This window comes from Eucyclogobius newberryi, unplaced genomic scaffold (assembly GCF_026437365.1).
Source record: "Eucyclogobius newberryi isolate DKJ021-1_F unplaced genomic scaffold, fEucNew1.0.hap1 SCAF_7, whole genome shotgun sequence".
NCBI lineage: Eukaryota > Metazoa > Chordata > Actinopteri > Gobiiformes > Gobiidae > Eucyclogobius > Eucyclogobius newberryi.
The window spans coordinates 23,412,592-23,437,736 of record NW_027316389.1 but is presented as its reverse complement, the minus strand read 5'-3'; the positions used below and the strand labels follow the sequence as shown (position 1 = coordinate 23,437,736).

The 25,145-nt window shown below is 42.6% G+C and overlaps 1 protein-coding gene across 1 annotated transcript; it reads left to right on the top strand.

The window, feature by feature from the left end:
* Positions 1-422: 422 nt before the first annotated feature.
* Positions 423-24,117, top strand: LOC140348487 (ovochymase-2). The gene is made up of 14 exons (XM_072434423.1): positions 423-587; positions 19,298-19,395; positions 19,864-19,961; positions 20,650-20,822; positions 20,897-20,992; positions 21,162-21,343; positions 21,413-21,581; positions 21,714-21,746; positions 21,836-21,926; positions 22,480-22,613; positions 22,758-22,901; positions 23,567-23,691; positions 23,760-23,853; positions 23,933-24,117. The coding sequence occupies exons 1-14, from the start codon at positions 515-517 to the stop codon at positions 24,115-24,117; spliced, it is 1,695 nt and encodes a 564-aa protein (XP_072290524.1). The 5' UTR covers positions 423-514.
* Positions 24,118-25,145: the final 1,028 nt, after the last annotated feature.

The following is a 25,145-nucleotide window of genomic DNA, read 5'->3' as shown; positions in this document are numbered from 1 at the left end:
TTATGCATTTGTGTCAGAGCGAATAACATTGTAGCCGTGGTAGACTGGGTTCCCAGCTCTTTAAAGACTGTTTTAAAGGTCACAAAGACTGACTGATTGTCTAACTCTGTGACTTGGCTGTGTAGTATTCACAAGCTTTTTGTTTTTCCACATTTTTCTTCTCTCCTCAGTGTCAAAGGTTATGTCGCCTCTTTGTTTGGTTATTAAACCAGTGAAACAGCACATATTTTCAGAGATTTCTAAACAGCAACTACTTTTATTTTTCTTAGTGAGAATACGGTTTTATATACATCCAGAATAGTAATTAATACATGCTGCACTATCAATATTATCTTACCCCTAAAAATGCCTCTCCAACTTCAAGCTTTGTGTGCATTTGACAGCTGCACCACCCTCACCAGCACAACCCTTTTGACTGTGTTTTGTGAGCGTTGAAGCTCAGACCACCTGCAGACCTCTTTAAAGCCCCTTGTATAACTGCTGCTGCTCCTGTCTGGCTCCGTGTAGTTTAATCATGAAGAAGACCATTTCTACTCTGATGTTTCTGTGCCTTTGGACTGACGCTGGCACCTACACAGCTCAACCAGGTAAGCAACATAATAACTCATCTGAATATCTAGCTGAGGTTTATTCAATATGCAAAGAACACATTTCTAACCGATTTCAAAGCAGCTGTCTTCTTAAGCTTTTTAACTGGTTCTCCAGGGGAATAATCTCATAACTACGTTTGCGGCTCCATCGCACAGAGACCGTAAAAGCTATCCTTAAAATGTGGATAACTTTAGATGCCCCACTTGTCTAGAGGACGTACACCGATTTTGAGGTTGGTGGGCAAAACGCACTAGGAGGAGTTCGTTAAAGTGTGAAACAGAAAAATGTGGATATTCGAGAGATTTAGCGGTATTCCCATAGGGATAACATGGGAAGTTTATGTCATCGCTACGACTACGCCGTAAAAATTAAGGCATTTGTCTGATTGGCTTTTTTGATCGGGACGCCAAAATAGAATTTTGGGTAAAGTTTAGAAAATTTTGGTAAAACTAATTTTTGACCTTCAATGTTAATTTAAAGGTCACTCTGTAGGGGGCGCTATCGCGCCCATTTCAATTTTGTCATCATAAACTGGTCCAAACTAGAAAGTTGAACAACTGATTCAAATTTGGTCATAATCGGACTGGTTTTGATCAAATGGGAACATTTTTTAGATCTGCAATATCCCAAAATAAGTTGTCCAACTTTGCTGCGGCGCAATGTATTTTGACTTTTGTCGGTGGCGCTGTCGCGCCATTTTTTGACGAAAAAAAAAAATGGCCCAGAAAAAACAAAATTTTTCGCCGATTCTGAATTTTGGGCAAAGTTTGGTGAGTTTTTGAGCATGTTCAGGGGGTCAAATTAGAGATCAAAGCGCTGAAGAAGAACAAGAAAAATTAAAGCCGCAAGCGGCATCCAACGGCCCTCGCGGGCCGCCGGCCTTCCGACTCTGCGCTTTCGACTTGATAAAGATGGCGCCCTTATTGTGTGTTGAATTAAAAAAGAACTTGACAGACGGCGACACGTTGGACATGGCCAATCCAGTGCAAATCAACACAAGTGTCAGTCAAATTTGCTGCTCCGCCGCACAGAGACCGTAGCACTTGGAATAAAAATATGGATAACTTTTGATGCCCCGCTTGTGTAGATGATATTCCCAAAAGTTAAACTTGATCGAGCTATTGCCCACGGAGGAGTTTGTTAAAGTGTGAAGCATAAATGTGAACATTTTAGAGATTTCGCTGTTTTCCCATTTGTGACATCTAATTGCGGGTCCGCCACACAAAGACTGTACCACTTAGAATATAAATATGAAATATAGCCGCAAGCGGCAATGATCGGCCCTCGCTACGCCGCCGCCACGCCGCAAGAGGAGGGGGCGCTAACGCGCCCCAATTGTCCTTTTATTACGCCTACTGCTGAATCTGTGACGCTGTCACATCTTCTCCCCTTTGTTTTACCATCAAAAAGCTATTTCATTTTGAATTCTTGGCAAAATGTGCGGCTTTCACGCACAGACCGTGACTCTTAGAATAAAAATTAGGATAACTTTTGATGGTCCACACCTGAAGATGAGTCTCCCCAAATTTCACGTTAATAGGGCTGACGCCCTAGGAGGAGTTGGTGAAAGTATTTATAAGTGTAAGCATGTTCTGGTGATTTCCCCATTGGAATAACATGGGAGGTTTCGATCATCGCTACGGCAAAGCCATAACAATTATGACATGGGTCTCATTTACTTTTTTGATGGGGATGCTAAAATTAAGTTGTGTGTCAAATTTCAGATAATTTCGCAAAACTAAACATTTAACCTCCATATAAAATCTATAGGGGGCGCTGTCGCGCCAAATTAATTAATTTCACTTCAAGTAGGTTTAGGGCAAAGAGTTTAACAACTGATTCTAATTTGATGCAATTCGGACTTTATCTGCGCAAACGGCAGAAATTTTAAATATGGGAGATTTCTGAAATTTTAGTTACAGTTTGCGGCTTCGCCGCACAGAGACCGGGAGAGGTATCAATGTAATTTGGATAACTTTTGATGTCCCACTCCTCAGTAGCATTTTCACCAAATTTCAGCTTTTTAGGGCCAACGCCCTGGGAGGAGTTCGTAAAAGTACGACGTTTGGAAAAACTCCGAAGTCATGTTTAGCCATTTTTGAAGCAATATGGCCGACATTTGGTTCGGGGGACGGCGTTGCCGTAATAATATTTTTTACTTCTCTTGTCACCATCTACCTCTGCGCCAAATTTCATGATTCTACGATCAGATTTTTTTTGGGTCATTTCCCATCTCTCAATGCATTTTTGGTACATTTGGTGGCGCTGACGCGCCAATTTTTTTCATTTTAGAAAAGGGAAATAGCCAGAATGTAGAGAGGCACGATTTTTAGAGGTGTGCAAATTTTTGTGACTTTTCGTCAATGTTCACTGGGTGAAAAATAGGGGGGTTGGTCCCGAGAAGAGGAAGAAAGAAAGAATAATATTCCGATGCGAAAACAATGTTTCCCATTTTTCAAATATCATAAACTATACATTTTCGGAAAGCGCTCGCGCTTTCCTACCTCATGGTGTGGGTCCCTGGTCACTGACGGGTACTTTCGATAATTTTGAGTGGGCTCCGCCCACTTTGTGTTTTTGGCCCTCTATACAGTAATAATGTTCAATTTTTGCATTACATGCTTATATGCACGGAACATGCAAGAGATGGGGAACGTATTCGTGAGCTACTTAGCGCAAATGAGTGCTTTATATGGGGATGACGACCGCTTCGCGGTCGTCATCCCAATGTAAAGTGCTCGTTTAGTGCGAACTTTTGCACGGGCTTCGCCCGTTTACAACGGTAATGTTCCATTTTCCTACAACTAATTAGTATGCACGGGGCGTGCATGAGTGGAGGAGTGCGTTAGTGAGTGTTTGGAAGTGGGCGAGCGCTTCGCGCTCGATTTCGTGCGCACTACGTGCGCACTTTCGCAGCCGTGCTTTGCACGGCCTTACGAGATTAATAGGCCTCTCGCCAGCTTGTGGCGCTCGGGCCTAATAAATTTTGATGCCCCGCTTGTGGAGATGATTTTCCCCAAATATGAGTTTGATCGGACAATCGCCCTAGGAGGAGTTTGTTAAAGTGTGAAGCATAAAAATGTGGTGATTTGAGCGATTTTGCGATTTTCCCATAAGGATAACATGGGATGTTTCTGTCATCGCTACGGCTACGCTTTACCAAATATGACTTTGGCTCTCATACTTGTATGATCAGGATGGCAAATTAGAATTTAGTGCAAAATGTCATGTCATTTGGAAAAACTCTTGTTTACAGGCCACTCTGAAGGCCAAATAGTCCAAATTCTGCGAAAAGTTTGCGGCTCAGCTGCACAGAGACCGTAAATGTTATCCATAAAATTTGAATAACTTTAGATGCCCCACTTGTCTAGAGGAGGTACACCGATTTTGAGATCGGTGGGCCAAACGCACTAGGAGGAGTTTGTTAAAGTGTGAAGCGTAAATGTGAACATTTCAAGGATTTGGCGTTTTTCCCATTTGTGACAGTATATTTGCAGCTCCACGGCACAGAGACCGTACCACTTAAAATCAAAATATGGATAACTTTTGATGCCCCATTTGTGTAGATGATTTTCCCCAAATATGAGTTTGATCGGGCTATCGCCCTAGGAGGAGTTCGTTAAAGTGTGAAGCGTAAAAATGTTGTGATTTGAGCGATGTTGCGATTTTCCCATAAGGATAACATGGGATGTTTCTGTCATCGCTACGGTTACGCCGTACAAAATATGACTTTGGCTCTCATACTTGTATGATCAGGATGGCAAATTAGAATTTAGTGCAAAATGTCATGTCATTTGGAAAAACTCTATTGTTTATAGGCCACTCTGAAGGCCAAATAGTCAGAATTCAGGGAAACGTTTGCGGCTCCGTCGCACAGAGACCGTAAAAGTTATCCTTAATATTTGGATAACTTTAGATGCCCCACTTGTCTAGAGGACGTACACCGATTTTGAGGTTGGTGGGCAAAACACACTAGGAGGAGTTCGTTAAAGTGTAAAACATAAAAATGTGGTAATTTGAGAGATTTTGTGGTTTTCCCATAGGGATAACATGGGAGGTTTCTGTCGTCGCTACGACTACGCCGTAAAAAATTAGGCATTTTTGTGATTGGCTTTTGTGATCGGGACGGCAAAATAGAATTTTGGGTAAAGTTTAGACAATTTTGGTAAAACTAATTTTTGACCTTCAATGTTAATTTAAAGGTCACTCTGTAGGGGGCGCTATCGCGCCCATTTCAATTTTGTCAGTCTAAACTGGTCCAAACTAGAAAGTTTAACAACTGATTCAAATTTGGTCCTAATCGGACTGGTTTTGATCAAATGGGAGCAATTTTTAGATCTGCAATATTCCAAAATAAGTTGTCCAACTTTGCGGCTGCGCCGCACACAGACCGTAAAAGGTATCTCAAAAAATTGGATAACTTTAGATGCCCCACTTGTCCAGAGGACGTACGCCGATTTTGAAGTCGGTGGGCAAAACGCCCTAGGAGGAGTTCGTCAAAGTTTGACGTGAACAAAATGGCTAACACAGCGTGTTTTCATTTTCAAAGGAAGATGGCGGCCATAGGGTAAGTCTGGGGGCGTGGCCACAATAATATTTTTTTTTTGTCCTCATGAGAGGAATGCGTGTCCCGAATTTCGTAGCTTTACGCCAAAGTTGACCTCGGGGCGTCTCCCATAGGCGCAATGTATTTTGACTTTTGTCGGTGGCGCTGTCGCGCCATTTTTTAACGAAAAAAAAAAAGGCCCAGAAAAAACAAAATTTTTCGCCGATTCTGAATTTTGGGCAAAGTTTGGTGAGTTTTTGAGCATGTTCAGGGGGGCAAATTAGAGTTCAAAGCGCTGAAGAAGAACAAGAAAAATTAAAGCCGCAAGCGGCATCCAACGGCCCTCGCCGGCCGCCGGCCTTCCGACTCTGCGCTTTCGACTTGATAAAGATGGCGCCCTTATTGTGTGTTGAATTAAAAAAGAACTTGACAGACGGCGACACATTGGACATGGCCAATCCAGTGCAAATGAACACAAGTGTCAGTCAAATTTGCTGCTCCGCCGCACAGAGACCGTAGCACTTGGAATAAAAATATGGATAACTTTTGATGCCGCGCTTGTGTAGATGATATTTCCCAAAGTAAAGCTTGATCGAGCTATTGCCCACGGAGGAGTTTGTTAAAGTGTGAAGCGTAAATGTGAACATTTCAAGGATTTGGCGTTTTTCCCATTTGTGGCAGTATATTTGCAGCTCCACGGCAAAGAGACCGTACCACTTAAAATCAAAATATGACTAACTTTTGATGCCCCGTTTGTGTAGATGATTCTCCCCAAATATGAGCTTGATCGGGCAATCGCCCTAGGAGGAGTTCGTTAAAGTGTGAAGCGTAAAAATGTGGTGATTTTAGAGATTTCGCTGTTTTCCCATTTCTGACATATATTTGCGGGTCCGCCACACAAAGACCGTAGCACTTAGAATCAAAATATGGATACGTTTTGATGCCCCGCTTGTGTAGATGATATTCTCCAAATATGAACTTGATCGGGCAATCGCCCTAGGAGGAGTTTGTTAAAGTGTGAAGCGTAAAAATGTGGTGATTTGAGCGATTCTACGATTTTCCCATAAGGATAACATGGGATGTTTCTGTCAACGCTACGGTTACGCCGTACAAAATATGACTTTGGCTCTCATACTTTTATGATCAGAATGGCAAATTAGAATTTTGTTCAAAATATCATGTCATTTGGAAAAACTCTATTGTTTATAGGCCACTCTGAAGGCCAAATAGTCAGAATTCTGGGAAACGTTTGCGGCTCCGTCGCACAGAGACCGTAAAAGTTATCCTTAAAATTTGGATAACTTTAGATGCCCCACTTCTCTAGAGGATGTACACCGATTTTGAGGTTCGTGGGCAAAACCCACTAGGAGGAGTTCGTTAAAGTGTGAAACATAAAAATGTGGATATTTGAGAGATTTTGCGGTTTTCCCATAGGGATAACATGGGAGGTTTCTGTCATCGCTACGACTACGCCGTAAAAAATAAGGCATTTGTCTGATTGGCTTTTTTGATCGGGACGCCAAAATAGAATTTTGGGTAAAGTTTAGAACATTTTGGTAAAACTAATTTTTGACCTTCAATGTTAATTTAAAGGTCACTCTGTAGGGGGCGCTATCGCGCCCATTTCAATTTTGTCAGTCTAAACTGGTCCAAACTAGAAAGTTTAACAACTGATTCAAATTTGGTCCTAATCGGACTGGTTTTGATCAAATGGGAGCAATTTTTAGATCTGCAATATCCCAAAATAAGTTGTCCAACTTTGCGGCTGCGCCGCACACAGACCGTAAAAGGTATCTCAAAAAATTGGATAACTTTAGATGCCCCACTTGTCCAGAGGACGTACGCCGATTTTGAAGTTGGTGGGCAAAACGCCCTAGGAGGAGTTCGTCAAAGTTTGACGTGAACAAAATGGCTAACACAGCGTGTTTTCATTTTCAATGGAAGATGGTGGCCATAGGGTAAGTCTGGGGGCGTGGCCACAATGATTATTTTTTTTTGTCCTCACGAGAGGAATGCGTGTCCCGAATTTCGTAGCTTTACTACAAAGTTGACCTCGGGGCGTCTCCCATAGGCGCAATGTATTTTGACTTTTGTCGTTTGTCATTTTTTAACGAAAAAAAAAATGGCCCAGAAAAAACAAAATTTTTCGCCGATTCTGAATTTTGGGCAAAGTTTGGTGAGTTTTTGAGCATGTTCAGGGGGTCAAATTAGAGTTCAAAGCGCTGAAGAAGAACAAGAAAAATAAAAATAATAATATTTTTAGCAAAAACAATATAGCCGTTTCCACTATAACAACAAATTATACATCGTTTGAAAGCTCTAAGCCTTCCCGATGCCGTCATGGGGTGGAATCATCATTACGAGCGCTTACGCGCTCGTCACTCCCTATTCCGTCGGGATGCCCCGCCCACTCCCCATAGACTTCCATTGATTTGAGCAGATACAAGCATGACCCATGCCTGCGGCATGGATTTTCGCGTACGGGACGATGCCAAGAGGGTTTTTGGAGGAATAGCAGGAGTAAGTATGCATGATCCATGCCTTCGGCATGGGCTAGTTCACTGTACTTGCCAGGGGCGACGGGGTACCAAACATGCGGGCTGCGCCCGCATGTTTGGTCAGACAGTTGCAACGCTGCCTTCGGCAGCATTGCGGGAGCAATAGGCCCTCCGCCCTGCTGGGGCTCGGGCCTAATTAAGAGAGATTTGTTACATAAGGATCTGACATTTAGCACAGCAAGTTTCAGACTAGTTTCAGTGAGACTGGCTTTATCTTTTCACAGGGAATATGAATCACATTTCTCAGATTGGGCCTGACTCGCATTTTGTTTTTCCATCTGTGTGATGATGTGACTACAGAAATAGCACTAGGGGGGGCTCTTTTTACATAGGGCCCCGGGTTGGTTTGATTTTTAATGTGACAATAAGTCCCGGCAACGCTGAGACCCAGTGCATCCTAGCTATGGGAGATACCAGGTAAAAGGCGAGGTTGGATGGGTGGTGGGGCTTTTGTAGCCAAGGAGAGTTTGGGACCAGGTGAGAGGCGAGGGGGGATGGGTGGTGGGGCTTTTGTTGGTGTAGTCGGCATAGCCCTTGCTATATTGGGCGTGAGTGGAGCCATCTTAATGCCTGATTTGATCAGACTTTCAAAATGGCTGGGAAGGCCCATGGGTGAGAGTGGAGATGAGAAGGAGAATGATGAATCTTTAGTGGGAGTAGATGTTGCAGGGGGAACCCAGGGCTGGTGTGAAGGCAGGGGCGATGACAGGGATGTTGTTGGGCTTGTCACAGATGGGTCCAAGGCCTTTGAAGATTGTTCCTTTGCTGGAGGCGGTGGAGGTGAATGTGGAGCAGCTGGAGCTGAATCCTTTGCTGGTGGTGGTGGAGCAGCTGCTGATGAATCCTTTGGTGGAGGCTGAGGTTGTGGTGCTTTTGATGTTGAAACATTGGCTTGGTCTCTGGCTGATGGAGCAGGAATTCTTCTCTCATTCCTCTCTTCTCTAACTATCTGCTCAGGACCCTGTCCAGGCCCAGTCCAATGCCTCAGAGCGTGGAGCAGGTTCTCTGTCAGCACCCTCACTCCACCTCTGCATAGGTGGGGGCCATATCTCTTAAACAGGTCCTCTCGTTTCCAGAATAGATAGAAGTTCTCAATATAGTGTAGTCCTCTCGGGGAACACTCTTTGGACAGCCATGTGTTCAGCTGAAGAAGCCGGCTAAACTTGTTTATCCTCCTGTCGATGTTTGGAAGAGGTCCACTTATGAATGTTTTGATTTCCATTTTATCAAGCACGTCAAATAACTTCAAGAAGTCTTTTTTCAAAACTTCAGTCTGTTCCCGCCGCATGTCCACTGCACCCACGTGCACAATCAGCTGTTTAGCTCCTCCATGCTTAGCCATAATATTTGGAAGGAGTGACGTTATCTCACGTTATCTTGGAAAAGAATGTGTGTTTATCTTTTCATGCGTCACGTGACTTATCGCGCCGTCCCCAACTAAAACAATCTCCGTGACCTTGGCTTGTAGCACAGTTCCTCCTTGCTGTATTTTGGCCACGTCATCTTTCCTTTTTTCATTTAATTCCATCTCTGAAAGTGGTAAAAATCTGTTGGTGAGCTGTATTTTAGGTGACTTCACGTTATCTTTGTATCGTTTAGGCTTTGCTCCAAGTTTGTTCCAAGAAACAGCCTGGTCTTTCTGGTTTTTAGACAGTTTTGGAAACGACACAGCGTCACTGCGGTTTAGGTTGAAAGTAGCAGTTTTTCTTGTAAAAAGTGTGCTCTTCTTACCGTCGGTTGACACAGGAATGGTATCGTGAAGAACTTTTTCAGATTCCAAAACAAATATCCGTGTTTTCAGCTCATTAATTTCTTGTTGATATTTCCGACAGCGTTCACAGTCTTTCTCACTTCTTCTCCCGGACATGTCGCTGGCGTCAGATATGTCGTTAAAACTGGAAAAATGTTCTTAAAATCCTTGGTTTACTTGAAAAAGTCTAAAGCAAAAATGTTTGGAAGACAAAAACTGATTAAAAAGCAAAATAAATAAGGAAAGCAGCGATAGCAAGCGGAGCGAGCAAAAAAGCGTGTGCACTCTTCGGAAGCAGGATGCTATGTAAATGTGAACATTTCAAGGATTTGGCGTTTTTCCCATTTGTGACAGTATATTTGCAGCTCCACGGCACAGAGGTCTCTGTGCCGTGTAGCACTTAAAATCAAAATATGGATAACTTTTGATGCCCCGTTTGTGTAGATGATTTCCCCAAATATGAACTTGATCGAGCTATCGCCCTGGGAGGAGTTCGTTAAAGTGTGAAGCGTAAAAATGTGGTCATTTTAGAGATTTCGCTGTTTTCCCATTTCTGACATATATTTGCAGGTCCGCCACACAGAGACCGTAGCACTTAGAATCAAAATATGGATAACTTTTGATGCCACGCTTGTGTAGATGATTTTCCCCAAATATGAGTTTGATCGGCCAATCGCCCTAGGAGGAATTTGTTAAAGTGTGAAGCGTAAAACTGTGGCGATTTGAGCGATTTTCCCATAAGGATAACATGGGATGTTTCTGTCATCGCTACGGTTACGCCGTACAAAATATGACTCTGGCTCTCATACTTGTATGATCAGGATGGCAAATTAGAATTTAGTGCAAAATGTCATGTCATTTGGAAAAACTCTATTGTTTATAGGCCACTCTGAAGGCCAAATAGTCAGAATTCTAGGAAACGTTTGCGGCTCCGTCGCACAGAGACCGTAAAAGTTATCCTTAGGTTTATGTCATCGCTACGACTACGCCGTAAAAATTAAGGCATTTGTCTGATTGGCTTTTTTGATCGGGACGCCAAAATAGAATTTTGGGTAAAGTTTAGAAAATTTTGGTAAAACTAATTTTTGACCTTCAATGTTAATTTAAAGGTCACTCTGTAGGGGGCACTATCGCGCCCATTCACTCATTCTTGACTATTTCTGTCATAGCAGGAGTAAGTATGCATGATCCATGCCTTCGGCATGGGTTAGTTCACTGTACTTGCCAGGGGCGACGGGGAACAGTTGTTTTCGCAACATTGTTTTCGCAACATTGTTTTCGCATATTCCGATGCGAAAACAATGTTTCCCATTTTTCAAATATCATAAACTATACATTTTCGGAAAGCGCTCGCGCTTTCCTACCTCATGGTGTGGGTCCCTGGTCACTGACGGGTACTTTCGATAATTTTGAGTGGGCTCCGCCCACTTTGTGTTTTTGGCCCTCTATACAGTAATAATGTTCAATTTTTGCATTACATGCTTATATGCACGGAACATGCAAGAGATGGGGAACGTATTCGTGAGCTACTTAGCGCAAATGAGTGCTTTATATGGGGATGACGACCGCTTCGCGGTCGTCATCCCAATGTAAAGTGCTCGTTTAGTGCGAACTTTTGCACGGGCTTCGCCCGTTTACAACGGTAATGTTCCATTTTCCTACAACTAATTAGTATGCACGGGGCGTGCATGAGTGGAGGAGTGCGTTAGTGAGTGTTTGGAAGTGGGCGAGCGCTTCGCGCTCGATTTCGTGCGCACTACGTGCGCACTTTCGCAGCCGTGCTTTGCACGGCCTTACGAGATTAATAGGCCTCTCGCCAGCTTGTGGCGCTCGGGCCTAATAAATTTTGATGCCCCGCTTGTGGAGATGATTTTCCCCAAATATGAGTTTGATCGGACAATCGCCCTAGGAGGAGTTTGTTAAAGTGTGAAGCATAAAAATGTGGTGATTTGAGCGATTTTGCGATTTTCCCATAAGGATAACATGGGATGTTTCTGTCATCGCTACGGCTACGCTTTACCAAATATGACTTTGGCTCTCATACTTGTATGATCAGGATGGCAAATTAGAATTTAGTGCAAAATGTCATGTCATTTGGAAAAACTCTTGTTTACAGGCCACTCTGAAGGCCAAATAGTCCAAATTCTGCGAAAAGTTTGCGGCTCAGCTGCACAGAGACCGTAAATGTTATCCATAAAATTTGAATAACTTTAGATGCCCCACTTGTCTAGAGGAGGTACACCGATTTTGAGATCGGTGGGCCAAACGCACTAGGAGGAGTTTGTTAAAGTGTGAAGCGTAAATGTGAACATTTCAAGGATTTGGCGTTTTTCCCATTTGTGACAGTATATTTGCAGCTCCACGGCACAGAGACCGTACCACTTAAAATCAAAATATGGATAACTTTTGATGCCCCATTTGTGTAGATGATTTTCCCCAAATATGAGTTTGATCGGGCTATCGCCCTAGGAGGAGTTCGTTAAAGTGTGAAGCGTAAAAATGTTGTGATTTGAGCGATGTTGCGATTTTCCCATAAGGATAACATGGGATGTTTCTGTCATCGCTACGGTTACGCCGTACAAAATATGACTTTGGCTCTCATACTTGTATGATCAGGATGGCAAATTAGAATTTAGTGCAAAATGTCATGTCATTTGGAAAAACTCTATTGTTTATAGGCCACTCTGAAGGCCAAATAGTCAGAATTCAGGGAAACGTTTGCGGCTCCGTCGCACAGAGACCGTAAAAGTTATCCTTAATATTTGGATAACTTTAGATGCCCCACTTGTCTAGAGGACGTACACCGATTTTGAGGTTGGTGGGCAAAACACACTAGGAGGAGTTCGTTAAAGTGTAAAACATAAAAATGTGGTAATTTGAGAGATTTTGTGGTTTTCCCATAGGGATAACATGGGAGGTTTCTGTCGTCGCTACGACTACGCCGTAAAAAATTAGGCATTTTTGTGATTGGCTTTTGTGATCGGGACGGCAAAATAGAATTTTGGGTAAAGTTTAGACAATTTTGGTAAAACTAATTTTTGACCTTCAATGTTAATTTAAAGGTCACTCTGTAGGGGGCGCTATCGCGCCCATTTCAATTTTGTCAGTCTAAACTGGTCCAAACTAGAAAGTTTAACAACTGATTCAAATTTGGTCCTAATCGGACTGGTTTTGATCAAATGGGAGCAATTTTTAGATCTGCAATATTCCAAAATAAGTTGTCCAACTTTGCGGCTGCGCCGCACACAGACCGTAAAAGGTATCTCAAAAAATTGGATAACTTTAGATGCCCCACTTGTCCAGAGGACGTACGCCGATTTTGAAGTCGGTGGGCAAAACGCCCTAGGAGGAGTTCGTCAAAGTTTGACGTGAACAAAATGGCTAACACAGCGTGTTTTCATTTTCAAAGGAAGATGGCGGCCATAGGGTAAGTCTGGGGGCGTGGCCACAATAATATTTTTTTTTTGTCCTCATGAGAGGAATGCGTGTCCCGAATTTCGTAGCTTTACGCCAAAGTTGACCTCGGGGCGTCTCCCATAGGCGCAATGTATTTTGACTTTTGTCGGTGGCGCTGTCGCGCCATTTTTTAACGAAAAAAAAAAAGGCCCAGAAAAAACAAAATTTTTCGCCGATTCTGAATTTTGGGCAAAGTTTGGTGAGTTTTTGAGCATGTTCAGGGGGGCAAATTAGAGTTCAAAGCGCTGAAGAAGAACAAGAAAAATTAAAGCCGCAAGCGGCATCCAACGGCCCTCGCCGGCCGCCGGCCTTCCGACTCTGCGCTTTCGACTTGATAAAGATGGCGCCCTTATTGTGTGTTGAATTAAAAAAGAACTTGACAGACGGCGACACATTGGACATGGCCAATCCAGTGCAAATGAACACAAGTGTCAGTCAAATTTGCTGCTCCGCCGCACAGAGACCGTAGCACTTGGAATAAAAATATGGATAACTTTTGATGCCGCGCTTGTGTAGATGATATTTCCCAAAGTAAAGCTTGATCGAGCTATTGCCCACGGAGGAGTTTGTTAAAGTGTGAAGCGTAAATGTGAACATTTCAAGGATTTGGCGTTTTTCCCATTTGTGGCAGTATATTTGCAGCTCCACGGCAAAGAGACCGTACCACTTAAAATCAAAATATGACTAACTTTTGATGCCCCGTTTGTGTAGATGATTCTCCCCAAATATGAGCTTGATCGGGCAATCGCCCTAGGAGGAGTTCGTTAAAGTGTGAAGCGTAAAAATGTGGTGATTTTAGAGATTTCGCTGTTTTCCCATTTCTGACATATATTTGCGGGTCCGCCACACAAAGACCGTAGCACTTAGAATCAAAATATGGATACGTTTTGATGCCCCGCTTGTGTAGATGATATTCTCCAAATATGAACTTGATCGGGCAATCGCCCTAGGAGGAGTTTGTTAAAGTGTGAAGCGTAAAAATGTGGTGATTTGAGCGATTCTACGATTTTCCCATAAGGATAACATGGGATGTTTCTGTCAACGCTACGGTTACGCCGTACAAAATATGACTTTGGCTCTCATACTTTTATGATCAGAATGGCAAATTAGAATTTTGTTCAAAATATCATGTCATTTGGAAAAACTCTATTGTTTATAGGCCACTCTGAAGGCCAAATAGTCAGAATTCTGGGAAACGTTTGCGGCTCCGTCGCACAGAGACCGTAAAAGTTATCCTTAAAATTTGGATAACTTTAGATGCCCCACTTCTCTAGAGGATGTACACCGATTTTGAGGTTCGTGGGCAAAACCCACTAGGAGGAGTTCGTTAAAGTGTGAAACATAAAAATGTGGATATTTGAGAGATTTTGCGGTTTTCCCATAGGGATAACATGGGAGGTTTCTGTCATCGCTACGACTACGCCGTAAAAAATAAGGCATTTGTCTGATTGGCTTTTTTGATCGGGACGCCAAAATAGAATTTTGGGTAAAGTTTAGAACATTTTGGTAAAACTAATTTTTGACCTTCAATGTTAATTTAAAGGTCACTCTGTAGGGGGCGCTATCGCGCCCATTTCAATTTTGTCAGTCTAAACTGGTCCAAACTAGAAAGTTTAACAACTGATTCAAATTTGGTCCTAATCGGACTGGTTTTGATCAAATGGGAGCAATTTTTAGATCTGCAATATCCCAAAATAAGTTGTCCAACTTTGCGGCTGCGCCGCACACAGACCGTAAAAGGTATCTCAAAAAATTGGATAACTTTAGATGCCCCACTTGTCCAGAGGACGTACGCCGATTTTGAAGTTGGTGGGCAAAACGCCCTAGGAGGAGTTCGTCAAAGTTTGACGTGAACAAAATGGCTAACACAGCGTGTTTTCATTTTCAATGGAAGATGGTGGCCATAGGGTAAGTCTGGGGGCGTGGCCACAATGATTATTTTTTTTTGTCCTCACGAGAGGAATGCGTGTCCCGAATTTCGTAGCTTTACTACAAAGTTGACCTCGGGGCGTCTCCCATAGGCGCAATGTATTTTGACTTTTGTCGTTTGTCATTTTTTAACGAAAAAAAAAATGGCCCAGAAAAAACAAAATTTTTCGCCGATTCTGAATTTTGGGCAAAGTTTGGTGAGTTTTTGAGCATGTTCAGGGGGTCAAATTAGAGTTCAAAGCGCTGAAGAAGAACAAGAAAAATAAAAATAATAATATTTTTAGCAAAAACAATATAGCCGTTTCCACTATAACAACAAATTATACATCGTTTGAAAGCTCTAAGCCTTCCCGATGCCGTCATGGGGTGGAATCATCATTACGAGCGCTTACGCGCTCGTCACTCCCTATTCCGTCGGGATGCCCCGCCCACTCCCCATAGACTTCCATTGATTTGAGCAGATACAAGCATGACCCATGCCTGCGGCATGGATTTTCGCGTACGGGACGATGCCAAGAGGGTTTTTGGAGGAATAGCAGGAGTAAGTATGCATGATCCATGCCTTCGGCATGGGCTAGTTCACTGTACTTGCCAGGGGCGACGGGGTACCAAACATGCGGGCTGCGCCCGCATGTTTGGTCAGACAGTTGCAACGCTGCCTTCGGCAGCATTGCGGGAGCAATAGGCCCTCCGCCCTGCTGGGGCTCGGGCCTAATTAAGAGAGATTTGTTACATAAGGATCTGACATTTAGCACAGCAAGTTTCAGACTAGTTTCAGACTAGTTTCAGTGAGACTGGCTTTATCTTTTCACAGGGAATATGAATCACATTTCTCAGATTGGGCCTGACTCGCATTTTGTTTTTCCATCTGTGTGATGATGTGACTACAGAAATAGCACTAGGGGGGGCTCTTTTTACATAGGGCCCCGGGTTGGTTTGATTTTTAATGTGACAATAAGTCCCGGCAACGCTGAGACCCAGTGCATCCTAGCTATGGGAGATACCAGGTAAAAGGCGAGGTTGGATGGGTGGTGGGGCTTTTGTAGCCAAGGAGAGTTTGGGACCAGGTGAGAGGCGAGGGGGGATGGGTGGTGGGGCTTTTGTTGGTGTAGTCGGCATAGCCCTTGCTATATTGGGCGTGAGTGGAGCCATCTTAATGCCTGATTTGATCAGACTTTCAAAATGGCTGGGAAGGCCCATGGGTGAGAGTGGAGATGAGAAGGAGAATGATGAATCTTTAGTGGGAGTAGATGTTGCAGGGCTGGTGTGAAGGCAGGGGCGATGACAGGGATGTTGTTGGGCTTGTCACAGATGGGTCCAAGGCCTTTGAAGATTGTTCCTTTGCTGGAGGCGGTGGAGGTGAATGTGGAGCAGCTGGAGCTGAATCCTTTGCTGGTGGTGGTGGAGCAGCTGCTGATGAATCCTTTGGTGGAGGCTGAGGTTGTGGTGCTTTTGATGTTGAAACATTGGCTCGGTCTCTGGCTGATGGAGCAGGAATTCTTCTCTCATTCCTCTCTTCTCTAACTATCTGCTCAGGACCCTGTCCAGGCCCAGTCCAATGCCTCAGAGCGTGGAGCAGGTTCTCTGTCAGCACCCTCACTCCACCTCTGCATAGGTGGGGGCCATATCTCTTAAACAGGTCCTCTCGTTTCCAGAATAGATAGAAGTTCTCAATATAGTGTAGTCCTCTCGGGGAACACTCTTTGGACAGCCATGTGTTCAGCTGAAGAAGCCGGCTAAACTTGTTTATCCTCCTGTCGATGTTTGGAAGAGGTCCACTTATGAATGTTTTGATTTCCATTTTATCAAGCACGTCAAATAACTTCAAGAAGTCTTTTTTCAAAACTTCAGTCTGTTCCCGCCGCATGTCCACTGCACCCACGTGCACAATCAGCTGTTTAGCTCCTCCATGCTTAGCCATAATATTTGGAAGGAGTGACGTTATCTCACGTTATCTTGGAAAAGAATGTGTGTTTATCTTTTCATGCGTCACGTGACTTATCGCGCCGTCCCCAACTAAAACAATCTCCGTGACCTTGGCTTGTAGCACAGTTCCTCCTTGCTGTATTTTGGCCACGTCATCTTTCCTTTTTTCATTTAATTCCATCTCTGAAAGTGGTAAAAATCTGTTGGTGAGCTGTATTTTAGGTGACTTCACGTTATCTTTGTATCGTTTAGGCTTTGCTCCAAGTTTGTTCCAAGAAACAGCCTGGTCTTTCTGGTTTTTAGACAGTTTTGGAAACGACACAGCGTCACTGCGGTTTAGGTTGAAAGTAGCAGTTTTTCTTGTAAAAAGTGTGCTCTTCTTACCGTCGGTTGACACAGGAATGGTATCGTGAAGAACTTTTTCAGATTCCAAAACAAATATCCGTGTTTTCAGCTCATTAATTTCTTGTTGATATTTCCGACAGCGTTCACAGTCTTTCTCACTTCTTCTCCCGGACATGTCGCTGGCGTCAGATATGTCGTTAAAACTGGAAAAATGTTCTTAAAATCCTTGGTTTACTTGAAAAAGTCTAAAGCAAAAATGTTTGGAAGACAAAAACTGATTAAAAAGCAAAATAAATAAGGAAAGCAGCGATAGCAAGCGGAGCGAGCAAAAAAGCGTGTGCACTCTTCGGAAGCAGGATGCTATGTAAATGTGAACATTTCAAGGATTTGGCGTTTTTCCCATTTGTGACAGTATATTTGCAGCTCCACGGCACAGAGGTCTCTGTGCCGTGTAGCACTTAAAATCAAAATATGGATAACTTTTGATGCCCCGTTTGTGTAGATGATTTCCCCAAATATGAACTTGATCGAGCTATCGCCCTGGGAGGAGTTCGTTAAAGTGTGAAGCGTAAAAATGTGGTCATTTTAGAGATTTCGCTGTTTTCCCATTTCTGACATATATTTGCAGGTCCGCCACACAGAGACCGTAGCACTTAGAATCAAAATATGGATAACTTTTGATGCCACGCTTGTGTAGATGATTTTCCCCAAATATGAGTTTGATCGGCCAATCGCCCTAGGAGGAATTTGTTAAAGTGTGAAGCGTAAAACTGTGGCGATTTGAGCGATTTTCCCATAAGGATAACATGGGATGTTTCTGTCATCGCTACGGTTACGCCGTACAAAATATGACTCTGGCTCTCATACTTGTATGATCAGGATGGCAAATTAGAATTTAGTGCAAAATGTCATGTCATTTGGAAAAACTCTATTGTTTATAGGCCACTCTGAAGGCCAAATAGTCAGAATTCTAGGAAACGTTTGCGGCTCCGTCGCACAGAGACCGTAAAAGTTATCCTTAGGTTTATGTCATCGCTACGACTACGCCGTAAAAATTAAGGCATTTGTCTGATTGGCTTTTTTGATCGGGACGCCAAAATAGAATTTTGGGTAAAGTTTAGAAAATTTTGGTAAAACTAATTTTTGACCTTCAATGTTAATTTAAAGGTCACTCTGTAGGGGGCACTATCGCGCCCATTCACTCATTCTTGACTATTTCTGTCATAGCAGGAGTAAGTATGCATGATCCATGCCTTCGGCATGGGTTAGTTCACTGTACTTGCCAGGGGCGACGGGGAACAGTTGTTTTCGCAACATTGTTTTCGCAACATTGTTTTCGCATATTCCGATGCGAAAACAATGTTTCCCATTTTTCAAATATCATAAACTATACATTTTCGGAAAGCGCTCGCGCTTTCCTACCTCATGGTGTGGGTCCCTGGTCACTGACGGGTACTTTCGATAATTTTGAGTGGGCTCCGCCCACTTTGTGTTTTTGGCCCTCTATACAGTAATAATGTTAAATTTTTGCATTACATGCTTATATGCACGGAACATGCAAGAGATGGGGAACGTATTCGTGAGGTACTTAGCGTAAATGAGTGCTTTATATGGGGATGACGACTGCTTCGCGGTCGTCATCTCAATGTAAAGTGCTCGTTTAGTGCGCACTTTTGCACGGGCTTCACCCGTTTACAACGGTAATGTTCCATTTTCCTACTACTAATTAGTATGCACGGGGCGTGCGTGAGTGAAGGAGTGCGTTAGTGAGTGTTTGGAAGTGGGTGAGCGCTTCGCGCTCGATTTCGTGCGCACTACGTGCGCACTTTCGCAGCCGTGCTTCGCACGGCCTTACGAGATTAATAGGCCTCTCGCCAGCTTGTGGCGCTCGGGCCTAATAAAATAAAATAAATAATAGTAACCCTCTTATTTACAGCAGTTATATGGACGGAGAATATTGCACCAATATGATTGACATTATGTTAGAGTATTGCATACGAATATGACAGTATTGCGTATGAGTATGACAGAATTGCACATGATTAGGTCAGTATTGCACATGGGTATGACAGTATTGCACATGGGTATGACAGTATACACGTGTTCAGGGCTAACAGTATTTTGTTTTGTTTTGTTTTGTTTAACGGCTCATATAAAAATATTTGCTGACTTGGTTGTTGTCTGATCTGGCCCTAGGTTCAAAGTGTGGGGCTCCTCATGTGTGGAACCCCCTGGTGCATGCTCTGAGAGTGGTCGGAGGCGCTGAGGCTGCACACGGATCACACCCTTGGCTGGTCAGTCATTCTAATGCTGTCACACCAAACACATGTCTCCACACTTCCTCCTGCCTGATCTGTGACACAAAGTGACTCTTGCATCACCACAGGGCTTGCTGTATTTCGCTTTCATAAGAAAAGCATAGTTCTCTGATGACCTAGATTAAACACTAGAAGAACTGCAGCTGGTGGATTCTGGCTGTAAACATACAGCATCTGTCTCAGGAGTTAGCTTACATTTTACATTGACATTTACATATTTAATACGCTCTATGTAATGTTCTTATAATTATTTGCATTCCAGGTATCTTATGAAGAGTTTTTAATAAATCAAGAAGTTTACAGTAAAGACAAATTGTATTCTTTAGCATGACCTAAAACCTCAGTAACATTTCCATGGGCCTTAAATGCATGCTATAAACATGATGGCCTGTGCTTCCTACAAGTTCCTCTGTGACGTTGGCTATTTGTTTTTTTATATTATAGGTTTCTCTGAGGAAAAAGTGTCATCATTTTTGTGGAGGAGCCATTTTGAGCGACCGCTGGATCATGACTGCAGCACACTGCTTCTCATCAACTTCAAGGTACAGATACAGATGCACTATGTATTTTTTCTGCCATGCCATTTGCTTGTCTCCATGGAGACATGTTGTGTCTTCACCTGGAATGTTCAGTTAAATGTCTTCATGGGGCAAATTTTAAGCAAGGAGAAGGGATGGTTTAAAAGAGTTGTGTAGGAGGCATTTTTTTGTAAAAAGAAAAGAAGAAGAGAAAGTCGGAAGTGCCACACATAAAAATAACTTTTATGATCTTTTAACCGTGTAATAGAATAGTGTTTCCTCATCATTAGTTAACCGGGTTGTATTTTGATTGATCAATGCATGTTTGAGTATTTCCTGTATTGTCTTTGAGACATGATAGCTCAGTAAAATGCGCTTTCATTGATCACTTAACTCCGCCCACTGCTATGCACTTGCAATTATAAATTAAAAAGAGTACAAGTATAAAGGGAATCTTTCCATATCCACCTAATGTGACAATGCCTTGTTAATAGAACATCAAAAACTTCAACTGCATAGCTCAGTAATACAAATGAAAGTAGAAATTTCAAGCCTCCACGACCATGTGAAAGGTATAACCAACACAAACAAAGTCTCCACCTCCTATTATTCCATACATTTATTTTATCTTATTGAAGAAAAGAAGCCAGGTCGGAGGTGGGGATTGTTTTGTATGTCATTTTGGTAACTGTTGAATTCTGTGTCCTTTCAGGGAGTCCCTCAGAAGTGTGAGGGTGGTGATTGGGGATTTTGACCAAAACATATTTGATGAAGAGGAGCAGGTTTTGCTCATCAACAACATCTTAGTTCATGAGAAGTACCATCCCACTGTGCCTATGAACTATGACATCGCTCTGTTGGAACCAAGTCAACCAATTCATTTAGGTAGGTTCTTCTCTTCTGCCAAAGGCTGCTTTTGTCACACCATCACTAGATTTGGTTCTGAACCTGCTTGACAGGTAAATGGGTTCAGCCAGTTTGCCTCCCGCTGCCTGATGACCACTCTCATCCTGACACCAACTGCATTGTGGCTGGATGGGGAAGAACCAAGGAAAGTAAGTGGGCTTTTGATGTTTGTCAAGGTGGCCCAGTGCTGCAGCGGTTAGCACTCACAGCCTCACAGCAAGAAGGAGGTTTATCTTCCTGGTGGTGTGTGAAGTGTGAATGTTCCCATGTAGTACATTCTTTAGTGTACTGAATGTGAATTGTAATTGTCTCTTTCAGGAGGACATCTTTCTACTACTCTTCATGAGGTCCAGTTAAACTTAGTGGACCCGGCTAAATGTAAACATGTTCTCCAGACTGTGAAAAGTGCCATATTTCCTCCACAGAGGTTAAACAGACCTCTGCCTGCACTGTCTCTGCTATGTGCTGGTCCAGAGAAAGGTGGTAGAGACGCCTGTCAGGTAAAACACTGTTGTATGAGCCTGTATTTTCATCAGTAATTAACGTAAAAAAAGTCTGCTGCTTCTCAGGGGGATTCGGGCGGACACTGGGTGGCTCTGGGTGTAACTTCCTGGGGCAAGGGCTGTGGTCGGAGCTGGGAGTTAAACAACAGTCGCCCCCCATCACAAAGAGGTTCTCCTGGGGTTTTCACTGATGTCAAACTGATGCTGCCCTGGATCAAGCTGACACTAAGACAGGGTAAATGATATTCAATAGTGAGTTCAAACCGAATTGTAAAGCTAAGAGGGAGAAGTAAAAACCTTTGAATCTGAATGTCACTAAAAGGTCTGTTACTCCAATAATACAAGCATGTTTGTGTTTTCCCCACAGCTGAGTCGAAGCAGTTGGGAAGGCCTTTATCCAGTGAGCTGTTTTTATTCTCATTACAGTCATTTTTCATCTATATTTCATGCATGCCTGTGGCTCTTTGATGAGAGCTCTGTGTGTGCCAGGGCTGTGCGGTGTGCAGGATGGCTCTGTGACTAACACTGAGGGGGTCATCAGAAACCCCACCTCCCAACGCCGTTACTATGACAACAACGAGTGAGTGACAGTGAGATGTGTGTTTCTTGCTTTGAGGTGAAAAGCAACAACTGTCTATGCTTGAATAATCTAAGTGACTTTAAGTATACGTCTTACTGCTTATATATATATATATATATATATATATATATATATATATATATATATATATATATATATACATTTGTTTATTATAAAACTATTTAGCCGCTGCAGTTGTAGTAGGCCAAAAGCAAGAAGGGAAATGTATACTTTGATTTATAGACTACATGTGTGGCGGCAGTAGCTCAGTGGTAGAGTGCTCGTCTTCTGATCCAAAAGGTCGGCGGTTCGACTCCCCGCTCGGTCAGAGCGGTCAAATCCACTGGCCTGCAGGTTGGCGGTACGATCGCAGCTCATGTGAATACTGCTGTTGTGTCCTTGTGCAAGACACTTAACCCAAATCGCCCCGCAGTGTCTGCGTATATCTGGGGTGCGAATGGGTGACTGGTTCCTTGATGTAAAGCGCTTTGAGTACCTTGACGGTAGAAAAGCGCTATATAAATGTGACCACCATGTGTGTGTGTGTTCATAGGCTGTGTGTTTGGAGCATCAATGCCCCTCCTGGACACAGCATTTTACTGGAGATTGAACATTTGGATTTGGAGAATGACTCATACTGTTTCTATGATCACCTCACTCTGTCTGTAGGGCCTAGAAAACCAGTTGGTGAGTTTTACACAGAGTCATTATATTTATTGAAATGTCTGAATGTGGAACTTACTTACTGGTGCTTGCTTATTTACTTACTTATTTTACTTACTTTACTTACTTTAGTCATTCAATTCTATTCATATTCCGTATCTTTTGCAGGTATATTCTGTGGAAGGGTCCATCCCAGCCAATTGTATCTCAATAATTCTCATCATGCAACAGTACACTTCTCCTCTGATTTAAGTGTAGTGGGAAGTGGATTTGTCATGAAGTACAGCGCTGTTCCAAGACTTATTGATCCCGGTAGGAAACGGCATAGTTAACCTTAAACACACATCTGTTTGCACTTTTAATGTTCACTCCTTTTGTATTATTTAAAATGTGTAGTATTTGTACAACAATTGACAAAGCCCACTCCCTTAGTTATTTTCTAAAGGTGTTTGTCAGTCAGGTATTATTCTTGTTCTGCTTCAGAGAAGCTGGAGAACTGCATGAACTATAGTGTCAATATAATGTGTGTAAACACAAGATAGACATTGGCAGTCTGACGGACTCTGGGGACGAGTCTAGGTGGTTGTCCCATGACAGAGATAATGAGGTGCACAAGACACACAGAACAGGCCTGTGTTGCTATAGCGCTGTTGGGTATTGAGGAAAAGGGAATTCAAGATAACTTACCTTTAGGTATAGTACATTCAGTAACAAAACCTGGAGGTCATTTGGCAATTCACTGCAACACATTCGAGAAAAAAACAGATTATACATGTAGGATTAGGTCTTACTTGAACAAAACAATGTTGCTGTAACAGATTCCCATGGCCATTGATGACTACCATCACCTACTGTAAAAAAAATTACATGTTACATATTTTTACACAATTGCCCTTAAAGTACAATTACATTGTGTTTCTCAATGCATAATCTTGAGAATAAAAAAACAACTATATCAGTGGGCGTTTGTTCTTCAGGCTGTGGCACTGTTGTTCTGGTGCAGAATGAGACCAACATCCACAGCCCGGGTTATCCCCTACACTACATAAACAACTGTATGTTCAGATGGGTGGTCCACACATCCCAGGGTCACATTATTAAGGTAAAACAGAGTGCAGACATTCAATCAAATCCTTAATCAATAGTAATAACTATTGTTTTTGCCCTCAGCTTAACTTAACTGACTTTGAGTTGGAGGAGTCCAGCAGATGCCTTTATGACTCCCTGGTGGTCTTTGGAGATGTGGAAGGAACAGAAGAGATAGGTATATGAACCAAAAGGCTCTAACATGATGTCTAAGCTCACACATACGTTCTCACTGTGAATTGTGTTGGTGTTGGCAGCTGTGGTTTGCGGCGCCAGTGTTCCTCCTCCTGTGATCTCCTACCACAGTGTCATGGTGCTTCAGTTCACATCCGACAGCAGTGTCACTCACCGAGGCTTCAGTGCCAATATAGAGTTCATCCACCAATCAGGTTTGCTTGAGAATTTGATGTCACATAGTGGAAATACAGGCACGTGGGATTAGAAGTATGAATTGTATGTATTGATGTGAGAGTCAGCATATCCATGTGATGTCTCAGAAGTGAAACTAATTGGCCAATGTCTAAAGATCGATTGACATTAACATAAAGTACATTTTATACAACAAATATGACACATTTTTACTGACCAAATTAGCACAAGTGTTGTTTTTTTAAGGGAAGTATCAGTAGTATCAGTGGAAAGGCAAAGGGGCATTTCACACACAATCACCAGCTTTGTTACTGTAGTTTTATGACATGATGTGTTGTTTTTTTATTTGCATTCAACAAAGAAATGACATGGTTGTGTTGCAAATTTGCATCAGGAGAACATTTACAGAAAGATGCAACAATAACTTCAAAATCAGATACACAATATATCTCAAGGTTAGTACTTTGAATTTGTATTACTCAAATCTAGAAGTAACATAGTAAGATCTATACATTAGGTACTACTTTGAGCACACATGCTTTAATATTGCCTGGGATCCAGAGTACACACTCCAATTCTTTACAAAAAGTGATGTCAATCTTGATAAAAAGTACAGCGAAAGCTACTGTCAGACATAAATAATAAAACTTATATCTTTGTTCATCAGTACACACTAACGAGGGCTGGACAGTTAGTCTGTGTGTAATGTGTGCTAAACAATGCTTTAGTATCAGTGGAAAGGCAATGGAAAGGCAATCACACCCAATCACCAGCTTTGTTACTGTAGTTTTATGGCATGATTAAAATATCCAATATAGTTGTATATTTGTATATTACTGTAAGATATTCCAATACATTAGATGGTGCTGGCTGAACTACTTAAGTACAATTTAGTTTTCTAATAATTATTACGCCTTTGTTTTCAGAAAACACCTGTCACAAGCCAAATATACACTGCAAGCTGTTCTCAGATGGGGCTTGGTTTAGTAACTACATTAAATATTGCGCGGAATATTTAAAAATAACCAAACCCATAACTCCTCCAAGACAAAACGTCCTCTGGACAGTGCTTTTGAAGAGATTGAGAATTACCGCAGGAAA